The sequence below is a fragment of the Alexandromys fortis genome, unplaced genomic scaffold (genome assembly GCF_014885135.2).
Source record: "Alexandromys fortis isolate MF-2015 unplaced genomic scaffold, M_Fortis_MF-2015_v1.1 scaffold_192, whole genome shotgun sequence".
NCBI lineage: Eukaryota > Metazoa > Chordata > Mammalia > Rodentia > Cricetidae > Alexandromys > Alexandromys fortis.
The window spans coordinates 2,133,804-2,150,397 of record NW_026068071.1 but is presented as its reverse complement, the minus strand read 5'-3'; the positions used below and the strand labels follow the sequence as shown (position 1 = coordinate 2,150,397).

Sequence of the window (16,594 nt, the reverse complement as noted above, 5' to 3'; positions counted from 1 at the left end):
CTATTTATCTTATTTGTGTATTGTAAACACTGCTTAATTAAACACCATTTAACATGTGTTGTAAATTATTGAGTATTAATTCCAAGCATTAACATGTTTAGTTAACAAATCTGCACATTTCAGCATTTGATAGATAAATAGTGAAATCGCTAATCAAAACCTCTTATAGAGGGAACTTTGGCCATAAGTATATTATTTAAATACAACTTTATGTGACAGCAAGGACAAGGTATGAGAACTTATTGCTCTGTAAACCATGACTCATTTTGTTTTCCACTGTCCCTTGTGTTCCTGACTTGACTATATACTTGTTCAATTTCATCTTCAGACTTGCCAATGTGAAGGAGTGCTTCTTCAAGTTTGGTGGCCTTCTTTGCTGCCTATCAGCCTTGCTGTTTGAGACAGTCATCATAAGCAGTCAATTCTGGCGCCTCTGGGAATTCGATGACAAGCGTGTGCAATTCGTGTCCCTAGGACTGTGGGAAGCTTACTACCCTCAAGAATTTAATGTCTCAGGCACTGTAACCAAGATTCTGGTGCACACCCCTATCAATTCCATGTGGAGCATTTCACCTGAATTTCAGTGCGCACAGACCCTTATAATGTGGGCTGTTTCGATGAAGCCTGTAGTTCTGATTATCAGTGCAATCGCCATTTATATTGGCTGCATGAAAGACCCATTTATTGATATGCAGTTATATTGCTACAAGGGTGCTGCCTTAGTTTTGTGTGTTAGCAGCATCTTCACACTTGTTTCTGTGAGCTGGAACCACTTTGTAGACCATTATGGCCAAACCACTCTTGACTTTCCACCTGACTTTCCGGTTAAAAAAGAAGCCTTAATAAGCAAACACTATACTGTTGTGTTCCCAGTAGGGGTACTGATTGCCACCATGTCACTCTTTGGTGTTACCTTCTTTCTCTTTGAGATAAACTCTTTGAAACTAAAGAATCAGGTGAAGACCAAGTGTGCTTCCATAGTGGCCGTTGAAGAGATATGAAGTGAGAACTACATTTGCAACATCTGTCAGAAGGTTCCTAGAAGAAAGTTCTTATTCATATAAAAACACCTTGTAGTTCTCAACTCGTTCAATAAAGCATCAACTTTATTTTCTTGGTCTGTCTAAATGACTTCCTCCTCTGTCTAACCTGTTTCTTTCTTTGGGTATTTTCGTATCCTAATCTCTGAAGGTCACGATCATGCATTCAGATATTTCCGACAGGCAGTAGCAGGGAAAAGTAATGGTGAAATGCATGTTGCAAAGATATTTATCACAGGATACATATCAAGTGAAAGAAGGTTTGTAAGGAAGCTGACACATAAACAGAAAAGTAAACACAATTCTGTCTGGAGACACTCTGAAACTCAGGTCTCCTGAAGGCAGAGCTGGACTTCCTAGTGTTAGCTCTGCAGATAGTGTGTTCCCTTGTCATGTAGTAGGAAGACTATGCTGTAGACTGGACAGTCATGCATATCTTTCTGTTTGTGAGTATCACAAATTGCCGAGCATTCCCTGTGTGCTCTCACAGAAAATATGGTGTAAAGATCAGAGGGCTGCTTGTCCGAGTTGTTTTTCTTGTTTTTACCTTCTAAAACACTGGGCTCAAACCCACATTAAGCTTGGTGGCAAGCTTACATAGCCACTGGGCAATCTCACTAACTTCAAATATACCCCACTTCACATAAGGATATAGCATGCTTGGCATCCATAGAATGTAGGCCATTTTATAAAGTAAAAAAGAATTTGCTTGGAAATGGGTAGAACTAGAAAAGGTCATCCTGAGTGAGGTAACCCAGACCCAGAAAGACAATTATTGTATGTACTCACGTATAAGTGAATATTAGCTGTAAGATAACCATGCTACAATCACAGGCGCAGGGAGAAGCTAATTAACAAGGGGTCACAATGGGGCTTGAGCATCTCACTGTGAAAGGGTAATAGAATAGACATCACTGATGGGTGGGAGAGGGGTCTAGATGGGGGCAAGGAATGGGAACAGGATGGATCAGGTGAGGGGAAAATGGAGAGAGAGTAATGAGAGAGACAACTGGCTTCTGGGACATCTCTGGGATGAGCTATAAACCTAGGAAAATGGAAACTCCCAGCAATCTAGGAGGTAACCCATCCCTCTCCATCATGCCTTGTACTCCATCCACTCTTCCTCCTCCGTTTCTCTTCAGAAAAGGGTGGGCCTCCCATGGATTTCAGTCAATCACGGAATATCAAGTTGCAGTGACTAGGCATCTCCTGTTTTATTTAGGCTGGATGAGGTAATCTGGTAGGCAGAAAGGGTCCCCAAAGTAGGCAACAGCATCAGAGATAGCCCCTGTTGCCATTGTTAGGAGTCCCACAAGAAGACCAATCTACATGGCTGTAACACACACACACACACACATATACGTACACAGAAGGCGTAGGGCTTCTGATTTTCCTTGTTAGATTTACATAACTTTCTTCACCAGGGCAATGTCTAAGCACAAAGACCTATTTCCTGCATCTCTGCTACTATATGGATTCCCTGCCTAATCCCATTAAAGCCAGGCCTACCAGAATAATCTGCAATCCTCAAGTGCTGACTGTGGATAAGTATATTATACATTGGAATTCCCTGTTGCTTTTGACCATATCTTACTCTTCTTTTTAATCCTTTTTTGCATAATAGTTCAGGTTTAATAATTAAAGCAATAATCAAATAACAACATATGTCAAATGATCAGAAGAGGTTAAGCAGCTTGTACCACAGAAACAATATGTTATGTTCTGTGGACTTAAGGGCCTATTGCTTCAAAAGCAACAGGAAGAACGTGTTTATAACAGTAGTTGAAAATAAATGATAAATATAAGCATAGGTATATAGTAGGTGAAAATATGCTACACATGAAAAAGACAAAATATTCAGAAAATGATTAACTGGGCATGTTTGTTTGTTTATTAACGATTTCTGCCTCCTCCCCGCCACTGCTTCCCATTTCCCTCCCCCTCCCCCAATCAACTCCTCCTCCCTCATCAGCCCAAAGAGCAATCAGGGTTCCCTGCCCTGTGCGAAGTCCAAGGACCTCCCACCTCCTTCCAGGTCTAGTAAGGTGAACATCCAAACAGCCTAAGCTCCCACAAAGCCAGTATGTGCAGTAGGATCAAAACCCAGTGCCATTGTTCTTTAACGAGTGATCTTAACTACTGAGCCACTTCTCAAATCTCCAAAAATTTTTTCATTTCTCTATCTTTTGTTGAAAATAGACTCTCTTCTCATAAAATGTGCCCTGATTAGGAATTTCCCTCTTTCTGCTTCTCCTAGAGAGATACAAGTCTGTAGTTGTGTACTTTGTTCTGTTTTTGTTCATCAGAGAAATGCCTCAGAAAAAAGCATTTTCCAAGGTTATTTCTATTTTAATTATTAGAAGAATTGATATTATTTCCTGATTCTCTTTTAAAATGCTTCACTGCCTTTATTTATTTTGGGTTTTTGTATATGGCACATGCCATGATGCATGTTTGGGAATCAGAGGGCAACATACAGGAGTCCCTTTTCTCTTTCTACCACGTGGATTCTGAGGATCACCCTGTAGTGATCAGGCATGACTGCAAGCATCCTTACCCTTTTAGTCACATTGCTAATTCTTCATCAACTGTAAAATCATCAAGGTCTGATTATTTTTTAATGTCAAAATATTTAATTTACAATTTCACACATATACTGCTCTTTGATCAAACTCCTCTCTAAATTGTTCTCTTCTCTAGCATCCCCTTCCACTGCCAATCAAATCCTTCTCCTTCCCAATTCTCTCTTCTACCTTTATGTCCTTTTGTGATACATGTGTTTAAATGAATTTTGTCTAAAAAGCATAGGCAGGGTTTCTTTCCTTGAGTGAGGAATGATTCCCCTCCCCCACAAACCTTTAACTGTCTCTAGCTCCCCAAGGGAGGGGTGGAATCTTTTGATGCTCTCACTCCCATCCATAGTAGAGTATTGATGACCCAAGTCTAGTATTTTGGGCAGGTAGCCACTGCTCCTGGGAGTTCATTGGCACAACAGGTGTGCTTGGTCCAAAAGAGAACATTCTGTAGCATTCTTTCCCATCCTCCAATGCTTACATCTTTTTTTTTCGGACCCCTTTTCCACAATGCTCCCCGAGCCTTGGAAGGGTGATGTAATTGTCCCATTTAGGGATACACTCTTTACAGTCACTTGCTTTCAGCATAGTAACCAGGCAGGTATTACTCTCTGCATGAACTGTCATTCCTTAGAAATAAAAGCTCCTCTGAAAAAGGCTGAGAAAGACAAGAGTCTATGGCTATAAACATACATATTTAGAGAGCAGCTTAACATTATGTCTATTTAGCAATGTAAGAATAGTAGCTTCTCAAACATGGCCTATGATCTCCCCTGCTATAAACTTTGTTTGTTAATTGGGTTACAAGATAAAGGGATTCTTTGTGACTTTTTCACCTATCTTGTGATTTGGTTAACCCTATCTCCCCACCGTCTCATCTCTATTCTTCGGTCCTCCTCGCTGCTTTAAATTTCCATTCCCCCATATTTTCTGCCTCTACTTTGATATACCTGCATTCTGTGTGAAGTCACTTAGGCACAGAAATGCAGATCTTGCGTGTTCTTTCTTTGTGTATATCCACTTTTCAAATCTCTAATTTTGGGAGTTTAATTTTTAGTAAATGCAGAAGGCAGGAACCTAAAAAGAAACCGTGGAGAGCAAATGCCTTAAGGTAGATGTATGGTGGAATGGAGGCTAAATCAAAGTATGTCTTTAGTTGCAAAGATTTCTAACTGGTTCCTCCTGTGATTTTATTTGTTTGTTTTGGGGCAGAGTCTAACCATGTAGCTCTGGCTGCCCTGATACTCCCTATGTTTATGAGGCTGGAACTCAGAGAGATATGCCTGACTCTTCTTAAATGCTAGGATTAAACGTGTGTGTCATCTCTCCCTTATATTTTATGGTTTGTACCTCTTTGATGAATTTCTGATTCATACTCTTCACTAGTTTTCTGATTTATTTGTGTTATTTATCTGAATTCTCTTACATCTCACTGGGTTTCTTTAGGATTCAAATTACTTCTCAAGTTATCTCATAGTTTCCCTTTGAAGTGAGGTTTAATTCTGAAGAATTATTGCAATAATGGGCTTTCATCTGATCCTCATGGACAAACTAGAGGGATGCCAGGACTTTGCTACTTCCAAGGCTGTAGATTTGTGAGAATCTGCTAGTTCTGTGTAAGTGTCATTAAGAGCTGTGGCTCCTGGTTAATGAGTTTTTACAGCCATGGAGATGGACCATCACAGTCCTTTCATCTCCTGATACATAAACAAAGGTATTACTGCAGTGACCATTGTCCTGAGGCTGGTGATGCAGAGAGTTACTTCTCTTAAACTGCACCAGAAAGACAGTTATTGCCACACCACCTATTTTAAACAGAAATGTCTTCTCATCCCCTGCTGAATCTCAGACTGGGTGTTCTATGCCTTTCTTACCGACATTTCCTTTTGGTTTTCATATTTGATTTTTGTGTGATTATAAAATTTCATTTTGTCTGAGTAAATACCCCAAAGTGATGCTGTTGTACTGCAAAAGCATGTGCCACCACTGCCTGGGTATTTTGTATAACAGTATGGTATTTTTAGTTTAGAATTTATTTGTGTGTGTGTGTGTGTGTGTGTGCATATCATAATTGTGAAGGCTATCTAAGTTCCAGGAACTGAACTCAGATTGGCGGGCTTGGTGGCAAGTACCTTTACACACTAAATCTTCTCAGTGTCATCCATCCCTTGAAGTTTTAATTACATAAACTATTCTAGATTGTTTTAGAGCTAAAACAATCTAATTTGATATCATTCTTCTTTTAAAAACATATTCAGAATAAAAAAATATGCAGAAATAGGAAAATATGAATCAGTGTGAGCTGACAAGTTTAAATAATTATCAGTATTAATCAATTTATTTTATCAATCATCTCCATCTGTTTTTGTTTTTTGTTGTGGTTTTTTACCGGAATCCTTCAAAGCTTATTTAGGTCAGTAGGAGAGCACTTGCTTTGTATGCTCCAGATCTTAGGCTCAATCACTAGCACCACAGCATATATATGCACATCCTACATTGTTCAGATTCACTAGTAAATATTTCAGTATGAAACCACCAAAGGACTTTAAAAGTAAAGAAAATTTAATCACATATATCAAAACTAATAATAATTTGTTAGTTTCCTCTGGCACTCTGTGTTCAAATATCTTCAATAACAACAAAAGCATCTTATAAAATATTACTTTATTTAAATTTAATTTGCTCATGACATGATGTGGAAGCTAAAATTCCAAGTTTCTACTTTTCTCAAACGATTGTGGTTACACTCAACTTTCAGAAATGGTTTGAAGTTAATTCAGATTTTACTCAAGCTATGGTTTATCCATCACAAATTATATTTTTATTGCACAACAGTATTTGAGGATTATAAGGCAAATATTAAGAATACTGAGTTGGCATATCATCTAACCCACAAGTCAAAATATGTAAAAAGATGTCTGTTACAATCGGACAGTGTAGCCAATTGAGTCTGTTGGCAGTAAATGCATGCTTGGCACTACTAGCCTTGGGTAGCAGAGAGAAGAGAAATTGAGTGGTGGGGGACAGAAAAAGGAATTCATTTTTTGTTATTACCAGACAGAAGGACTTGCTTCTTCTGCTTGGCATCCTTCCCAACATATATTCTTCATAGTAGTTCCCCAACACAACTATAAAATGGATAAAACACGCTATCAAGTGTTGTGCTTGTCTCTCTGTATATTGTACTAGGGACTCCAGCCTAATGGAATTTGAAGTTTATTTTCCTTAAAGGATTTCTTTTCTCCCAGCAGTTTCATTTCACTGTAGTTAGGAGGAAGACATGATTCTATTTTAGAGTGACTCACATCATTATGCATTAGCTAATTCATAGTTAAGTCACACAAGCACCACTAAATCAATCTTCAGGTCTGAAGATGAGCAGCTTGGTGTTTTCAAATTTTTCAAATTGATGGTTCACTTTAAATTTCTGCTTGAACAAGACTTTTCTGGAAACTTCGTCGTGTGTTACATGGATCCCTCTAGCTTCTGGGCTAATTTTTGACATTGGAACAAATGTAGTTGCTTGCTCTATAACCACTGAGTACAGATAACAAGGCTCAAGCAAATGCGGACGGCATAATAAGAGTATAATCACTGTTGAAAATCAACTTCAGAGTGGGTCAACATGACATAATCTGCTGTCCAAATGATCTGTAATTTGCCTCTCCAGATAGTCATCTTGGCCCTGGAGTAGTTTAAAAGGCAGTAGCTGCCAAAATTTGTTAACCATTAAACAAAGATTTGCTTTTCTTTTATGTGGCAGGAACAAAGGTGCACTTCTAAGGCTGTGTCTGAAAAATACATTGGTTTTCAATTCAATCCTTTAGACCGCCTTGCTTTTGGTTTCCAGAGAGATGTTTTTAAAAGTGTTTCAGTGAGGGCGGTGTCTTTTGGTGTATGCTGTATGTTGTTGTTTCTGTCTTCATTGGATGTCTTGTGCCAAAGAATATGAGTTTTATCCCTGGAAGTAAAGTTGACATAAAGAAAACTTGGAAAATGCAGAGTCCTAAAAGAAATGTGCGCAATATTGGAATGTAGTCCATCCATTGTCAGAGTACATATGAGCAATGCATCATCAAGGAGAGCAGCCCTTTACTGAGGGAACGGATAGGTCAATCTCGTACTGAACCATGGTGCAATTTAACAATGTTCATATTTTGTTTTCAGAGTAACTAAAGGAGATGAAACAGCACGTCTTGCTCCTTTTCAATTTCATAAAGTTGTTTACTGCTTTGCTTCAAGCTTCATAGAATCCTGTAGTTTTACTTTTCAGGCAACCCCAGAACATGCAGCAAGCTAAGCACCAGGGGACTCAAGATGCATATATATCTAACTTCTCATGGATTCATTAGGGATCATCAGGAACTGAAGGTCCAAGATTCTACTTAGATAACTGTTATCAAGACATCCTTCTCCCAAGGCAGTGGGTCTTTTCATAATTACATTGTGTCTCTGCCAAGTTCTCCTTTTGGATTCAGAATGTCTATTTCAGCCCTCATTGGTGAAAGGACAATGCCAGGTTTTTTATTAGAGTAATGCACCTATGTGCCAAAGCTAATGAGATATCATGTTACTTGTTAAATTCTTTGTAGTAAACATTTTGGCAAAAAAAAAAAATCACTGCTTTCTTCTAATTGTTAGTGTATTTTTCTATCAGATAAAAGATATATATATGTATATATATATATATATATACATACACACACACACACACACACACCTTTGAGTCTGGGTCTTGTTGCATATCCTAGGTGAGTCTGGGACTTGCTAAATATCATAGCTGATTTGAAAATTCTGATTTTCCTTTCTATGCTTTCTAAGTGGTAACATTACAGGTGTGTGCAACAATGTCCTACTGAAATGATATTTTATTCTACAGAATTCCGTCAAAAACTCTGAACATTTGGAGACAGATAATTATTTGCTGTAAGCAGGGCATTCTGTGTGTTATATGGTGTTTAGTTGCATCAGTGGCTTCTAAAACCTATATGCCTTAGAGATCTCCAAGTCACAGCAACCACAAATGTCTTCAGAAACCGTCAAGTGTCCCTTGGATGTCATATTTTCCATCTTCTGAGAAATATTTTTCAAACAGCAGGTCAGGTAGTCATGTAAATGTATTTATTAATACATTAACCAGTATTGTATAACAAGTGGTCCCTGACATGTTAGATATGACCTTTGGGCTTAGAGTATCCCAAGCAGTAAAGCAGATGTTTACCATGAATGTGGCTCTGGGGTTCCTTCTCAAGCACCACACACACACACACACACACACACACAGAGAGAGAGAGAGAGAGAGAGAGAGAGAGAGAGAGACTTTCTTAGTACATGTATGCACACTGAATTTCTAGAAAGGTGCCCTGTATAATGCCCGTCTTCACAGGCTAACCTGAAAATTCTCAACTTAACCTCAGTTAAAATGTCTGTAGCAAAAGTACCGAAGTTGTTCAAAATGGGGAGGACAAATTCTATGAACTCCCATCTTGTCTTGGCTCATACTCTCCCTATTTTTCTATAAATTTCCAAACCAGAGTTCCAATGTGGATTCATTCAAAGCTTCTTGAGGAGTGATCCCACTGTTCTGAGCTCTCTAGGGTTACTGGATGTATGCTTTTGATGGTGTATTTCCTAGTTTATAGACACTATATATAGTTTATCATTCTCATCTTTCTAATAACCGTTTGAGAAAAGATGCCTGCATGACTGTCTGAATGGCTGGTTCAGTGGATTATTGTGGAATAATTTGGCAACCATACTAAAAGTGTTTCGAGACATTTTAAAATTAGAGAATGATACAATTGATTACTTAGTAATGTTGTCGATGAGTCATTGTCCTGGAAAGACTTGAATAATAGAAAGCCTGAAGCCAATGAGATTATTTTATATTCTTCCTAAGGATACACAAAACATGATACCAGAATAGTGGCAATGTTGATGAGAAACTAAAGAATAAAAGGGACAATCCTTTCAGAGAAATAATAAGATTTTAAAAGAGGAACAAAAACATCATAGAGTATTGTAAATTTAAAGGGACTCTTAAATTTAGAGTGAAAGGGTTAATAAATGTGGTTGTCCCATCATATACAAATGGACATATGGATATCAGTCAAAAATGTTCTGGTATACTGAGATTATCATTCTTCATGCAACTTTCTTCACTTAAAAATAGTATTCCAAGGACTTTTTACTCTAAACTTGAGCTCAACATCCACAGAAGGTAGACTGAATCACCTTTGAATAAATAGTACATGTAAAAAGGATGAATAAAGTAATAAAGTATGAGTGAAAGAAGCTAAGACTCCCAGTTCATATGACTTGGATCCGCAGATGATCTGTGTGGAGACTCACATATTATTCACCTCTCCACACTGAAAGAAAAATTGCCAACATATTCAGAAGTGCTCCTTAAGCGGTAATAATTTTTACAAAAGTCTGTTATACTGTTGTAGTGTCCATTATCAATATAAAATAATGATTTACAATGCAGAGTCATAGTCACTAATTTTAAGGAAATGAATAATGAGTGAGTATCTGAAACATTTTTTTAGACCCGAGGAATATAGTGGCTGATGAAGTAAAGGCCTCGACTTCATCTTCATGGAGTATGCATTCTGATAGGAGGAATAATAAACGCATGAAGGAATGAATATGTGATGTGCCGTGTAGCCATGTGTGCAATGAAGAAAACTCAAGCACCCTAATGGGACAGGAGGCAACTAAAGTGCTATTTTCAATAAAATAAGTGACAGTTTAGTAGAGATCAGAAAGAGATTAGGAAGCTGTTCATACCAGCGACCTGAAGAAGATCATTTTGCACAAAATGATCCCAGCAGGTGCAAGGGGCAGTTTGGCTCACTAGGGAAGGGTGTGAGAGGCCAGGTGGCTACAACTGCATACATGACAGGAGAGGAAAGGAAGTGAAGAAGAAACAATCCCGTTTAGGGTTTTGTAAGCCATGGAATAAAGAAGTTTTTTTTCTAAATGTGATTTTGAAAAAGTGTTAGAGGATTTGAGCACTTTAGTCAGAGAAATTCAGCCACTTGTCATTACTCTAGCCATATAAAAGTATACAAATTTAGTTTTATAGTTCTTGCAATATTGGAAGGTAAGCTTAGAGAGGTTCAAAATAAGTGTCAAATAAGTCAACTTGTTGTGTTTGCCTCATAGGGGCATTAAGGTACAGTTGTTATTTGCATTTCGGTTCATATGAGAGTACCTAAGGAAAGATGAGGGATAGTGGATGGAATAATTCCTGGGGCATCACAATATTTGGATGTCCAGTAAGGAGATTTAAAAAGATCAAGCATTAAAGGGAGGCAGGAAAATAATGTGTCCTAGAAGTCAAACCAGAATGTGTTCTAGGGATTAATTGACCAATTTTGTTAAATGGAGGTTTTAGGTCAATTGAGATCACAAAACTAACTACTAACCAATGAATTTGTGAGCAGAAAGAGCTCACTGAAATTATTAGAATGGGCACAGGAAACTTCAGAGGTGGGTGAAGTAGAGACCATAAATCAAAAAGGGATAAAGATTAAAGTCTGGAGAGTCAGAAATGAGAATAAAGAAAGTCCTTTTCTCAAATGTGATATGATTGTCAGATGTCTGTCTCTGTAACAAGGATACCTGAGAAAAATCAACTACAGGACTAAAAATTTACTTGGGCTTATTGTTTCAGAGATTTCAGCCAAGGATCTCTTGTCTTCATTTTTTTTTCTTGGTTTATACTGAGGTATTAAATAGTTAAGAAGACACATTGACCCAGAGGAAATGAGAAAAAGGAACAGAGAGAACTTCAATATATCTTTGAAAGCACAGATAGCCCCAGTGACTTATTTCCTCTCATTAGGCCCCACCTCCAAAATTTCTATCATCAATTAGCCATTAAACTAGAATATATGAGTGGTTTAATTTATAGATGAAGTCAAAACCATCATGATGCAACTATTTCCCAAAAGCCTCATTCTAAAGATTGCTGCATTTGGATCAAACCCACAAAAGGGAGGGATTTAAAAATTAATATGTGAAAATTAATCATTAAGAGAAAGGCATAACAAGGCCACATTTTCAATCAACTTAAGATGTCTTTTTAAAATTCTTTCACAGAAGTTGTTTGGTTTCCTGATCTTGGCAAATATTGTGGTTTTAAACACTGGCTCCAAGCATTTGAAAGGTCCTCATGGGAGTGCCAAGGGATTTCTGGTTATCAGCTCATTGACCCCTCAACTACACAGAGATAATCATCCTTTGGCAACTAAGATCTCTGATCCTATTCAAGCTTCTCCTGCAGCAGGCTTCACTTAGCTTTGTCTATCCTTGAAAAACAAGTTTCATCAGAAAGTACACTCTGTTATCCATAAGAGCTTACTATAGAAAGTGCTAAAATATGAACTTACTTTAATAACATCTATTGCATCACCTGCTGAGGCACAACTGCAATGGAAGCAGAATGATTAACTACTTCCATTTGCCTCTCCCTGCTCTACCTAAAGGGGATGTATTTGGAGGATTACATGATTTAGTAACATTTAATTACATTTTTATTTCCATGATATCTGGTAATTCATGTAGAATAAATTCTTTAAGTTTTCTATTGGGTACTTCTATCTTTTCAGGAAATATTTTTAGTTCCATTATCCAGCCTGTAGAAATTAGGTTTATTGCTGCAATACGACAGAGAAGATTTTAAAACTTGACAACAGTTCAGCAATTTTAGTACTATTCACTCACGTCTTTAAATATCAAATGGATCAACAGAGCTATTTGGGCTGTTTCCCTCAAATTTTTGAATAGTAACCCTGTATCAGATACATGTTTTACAAATCTCTCCTTTTCGAAGTTGTATTTCACTTCCTTGATGATTTTCTTTGCTGTGCAGAAGCTATATAGTTGGATTACTACCCAATCATTATTTTTGTTTGAGTTGTTTATACTTCTGGTATCATAATTGAAAATCATTACCAATCAAATTAAAAGAGTTTTCCCCTGTGTTTCCTAGGGGACTTATGGTGCCATGCCTTGCATGTACATGAATTATTTTCATTATGGTAGAGTCAAATTTCATTCTTCCGTATGCGGATATACAGATTTTCCACACCATGTTTTGAAAAGACTATCCATTCTCTTTTATACTCTATTCCTGGCAGTTTTGTTAAGTATGAGTTATCATCATGGGTTTATTTTTTCTCTCCCAAATTTCATTTTATTGGTATATATGTATAATTTATAACATAATCATACTCTTTTGACTCTAGTTTTATAATATATTTAAATTAAGATGTTTGATTCCTGTAGATTAGTACTTTCTCAAAATTGCTTTGAACTATTTGAGATCTATTGTGGTTTCATAGAATTTTTTAAAATTTCTGTAAAAAGTGCCATTTGAATCTTGTAAGAGACTACAGTAAATCTACAGATCACTTTGAGTAGTTATGTGTTTTTTTGCAATGTTAATTCTTCTTGTCTTTAACCAAGGATATCTCTTCCTTTTTGCTTTCAATTTCCTTTAAAAAATTTTTTTAGTTTTTTTTTTTTTAGTTCTTGGTATACATTTTTTCTTGAACACAGTTTGTTTCTATATATTTTATAATTTTATGGTATTATAAATTGGATTTTCAAATTTTCATTCTCTCTTATACTGCTGGCACTCAAACCCAGGGTCTTACATATGTTTAACAAGTAGTATACTACTAAAGTACATCCCTGGATCTGTTTTATTCTACTTTCAGATTGTTATGTATAGAAATTCAGTGTGTATACAAATGTTGCTTTTGTATTCAGCAACTTTACCATAAGCATTTATGTTAAGAATTTGGAGTTTAAAATCTTTAAGGTTTTTTTTATATATAAAATATTTCATCTGTAAACACACTATTTAATTTCTTCCTTTATAATCCTATAATCTGGATATTTTCATTCTCTTTCTCTCTCTCTCTCTCTCTCTCTCTCTCTCTCTCTCTCTCTCTCACACACACACACACACACACACATTCTGTCTAGGATTTTAACTAATATGTTAAAGAGATATTGGCAGTAGGTTTTGTTTCCATCCTCAGATGTCCTGGATAAAAGGTGGGCTAGTCATACAGAGCTTTTACTATTTTGCTGTATACTATTTCTATACTGTTTGTTGAGTTTTATGATGAAAGAATGATTTATTTTTAATACTTTTTTCTTTATATATTGAGATGCTTTATGAATTTTATGCTTTATCCTATTAATGTAGTATAATTTCTTTATTAATTTAAATTTGTTGAATCTTCCTTGCATCCTTGAGAAATATTCCTCTTGATCATAATATATGCTATGTATGATCATGTGTCATATACTTTCAAATTTTGGTTACTGTTATTTTGTGTGTATTTTTAAATCCATTGCATGTGCTGAGACTAATTTATGGTGTAGAATAAGGTATATATGTATTGTTTATTATACTCATTTACTATATAAGCATATAGACAATTTATTGATTCTTTGTAGATTGAACATCTGTATTCCAATCCCACTTATCTCCCTGTCTCCTTGCATTCACCCTCTGCCCTTGCCAAACCCCCAAAACAAAAAAACAAATTTTAAAGAAAAGCCAAAAACAAAACAAAACAAATAATCAAAGCAAAAGAAAGAGACACACAGATAGAAATGTCTTGTGGAAGTTGAGGAATGACCTGTTGAGTTGAGTCACACAGTTTACCCGTTAGTCTATTCATCTTCACTTGCAAGTGTTCATTGTCAGAACCAAATATAAGACCCAATATCAATCCCCACATCTTTGAACACCTGATTTTTGACAAAGAAGCAAAAAATATCAAATGGAAAAAAGAAAGCATATTTAACAAGTGGTGCTGGCATAACTGGATATAAACATGTAGAAGAATGAAAATAGACCCCTATCTATCACCATTGACAAAACTCAAGTCCAGATGGATCAAAGATCTCAACATAAAGCCAGCCACACTGAACTGAAGAGAAAGTGGGAAATGCACTTGAACACATTGGCACTGGAGATCACTTCCTAAATATAACTCCAGCAGGACAGATAATGAAAGAAACAATTAATAAATGGGACCTCCTGAAACTGAAAAGCTTCTGTAAAGCAAAGAACACGGTCAACAAGACAAAATTACAGCCCACAGAATGGGAAAAGATCTTCACTAACCCCACATCAGACAGAGGTCTGATCTCCAAAATATACAAAGAATTCAAGAAATTGGTCATCAAAAGAACAAATAATACAAATAATTGTGCCACAAGGACATGTGCTCAACTATGTTCGTAGCAGCATTGTGTAGTGATGAGGCGGGCTAGCCTGCTTTTCATCCCACCCAACTTCCGCACAGCTAGCTTAGCCCCAGAAATAATAACATGGAAACTGTATGCTTTTAAATACTGCCTGGCCTGTTAGTTCTAGCCTCTTATGGGCTAATTCTCACATCTTGATTAACTCATTTCTAATAATCTGTGTAGCACCACGAGGTGGTGGCTTACCAGGAAAGATTCAGCATGTCTGACCTGGCGGCTGGCTCCATGGCATCTGACCAACTATGCTTTCTTTCTCCCAGCATTCTGTTCTGTCTACTCCACATATCTAAATCCTGCCCTATCAAAAAGCCAAAGCAGTTTCTTTATTAACCAATGAGAGTAACACATAGACAGATGACCCTCCTCCATAAGCATTGCCTGTCATAGCCAGAACCTGGAAACAGCCTTAAATGCCCTTCAACCTAAGACTGGATAAGGAAAATGTGGTACATTTATGCAATGGAGTAATACACAGCAGAAAAAATTGGCATCTTGAATTTTGCAGGAAAATGGATAGAGCTAGAAAACATTATTTTGAGTGAGGTAACCCAGACACAGAAAGACAATTATCACACGTACTCATTCATAGGTGATTTTTAAATATAAATCAAAGAAAACCAGCCTACAAACCACAACCCCAGATAACTTACACAACAATGCAAACACTAAGTGAAGCATACATAGATCTAATCTACATGGCAAGTAGAAAGTAGAAAAAGACAAGATCTCCTGAGTAAATTGGGGGCATGGGGAACTTGGGGGAGGGTTGAAAGGGAGGAGGGGAAGAGGCAGGGAGGGGAACAGTGAAAAATCTAAATCTCAATAAAAATCAGTAAAAAAAAATAAAAAGATAAAAAAGTGTTTATTGTCACAAGTCATTGGTATAGCTCAAAACTTCTGCTATGCCCCTATAATGGGATCTCACTGGGGCTCCTCATGGATATCTTCTTGTTGCCCTGTGTCCTGGAGATCCTACTGTTTTGGTTCTGTGGGTTTGTCTCCTTCACCTGCTCCAACAGTTCATAAATAAGGTGGATATTGAGGTGTGCCAACTCGTAGCAATGGTTCTGGGTTTGGGTGGTAGTTGGGTTAGTTGGCTTACCAGCTTTGCCTCATTATCACTACCCGGGTGAGCTCTCCAGCACTACCTCAACTAGCTTACTCAATGGATCCTGCATCAAGGAGCAGTTCTGCTCTCAGGCCCTCAGATCCAGGATATCCACACTCAAAATACCAGGACCAGCTCTACTGTTTCCCAGGCGAGGTGCAAGGCCCTCTCTCCTGGCTGCTCTAGAGTGCATACAAGGGAGGGGATCAGCTCTCCTGCTCTCTGGACTGACTCATTTGTGCTTTGGACAACAGGGTCATTTCTATAGTGTGCTGCCCAGATGGGGTACAGGGCCAGCTTTCTTGTGTGTTGCAGCTGGTGAGGGCTAATTCTCGAACTCTTGTGACTCCAGGGCCAGGTCTCTCACCTGTTGATTTCATGGGCTATGACTTCATCATGAGCTCTGTACCATACATAGTATAGGCATCACTTGACATTCCTAAGGTCAAAGCAAAGGTGACTTCTAAAATATACATGATTCTGACAAGAAAAAGAGATGAAAACTGATCAGACAGTTTAAGGATAGGATCTTAATTCTCATCTTTTGACAAAAGCTAGATGGGTCCTGATTG

General features: G+C 37.3%; 1 protein-coding gene across 1 annotated transcript; it reads left to right on the top strand.

Moving 5' to 3' along the window:
* Positions 1–317: 317 nt before the first annotated feature.
* On the top strand, positions 318–1,001 carry LOC126487940 (uncharacterized; the record flags this gene model as incomplete). Its single annotated transcript, XM_050121005.1, has 1 exon — positions 318–1,001. A coding segment is annotated over one exon (684 nt), but the record flags the coding sequence as incomplete, so codon positions are not given.
* Positions 1,002–16,594: the final 15,593 nt, after the last annotated feature.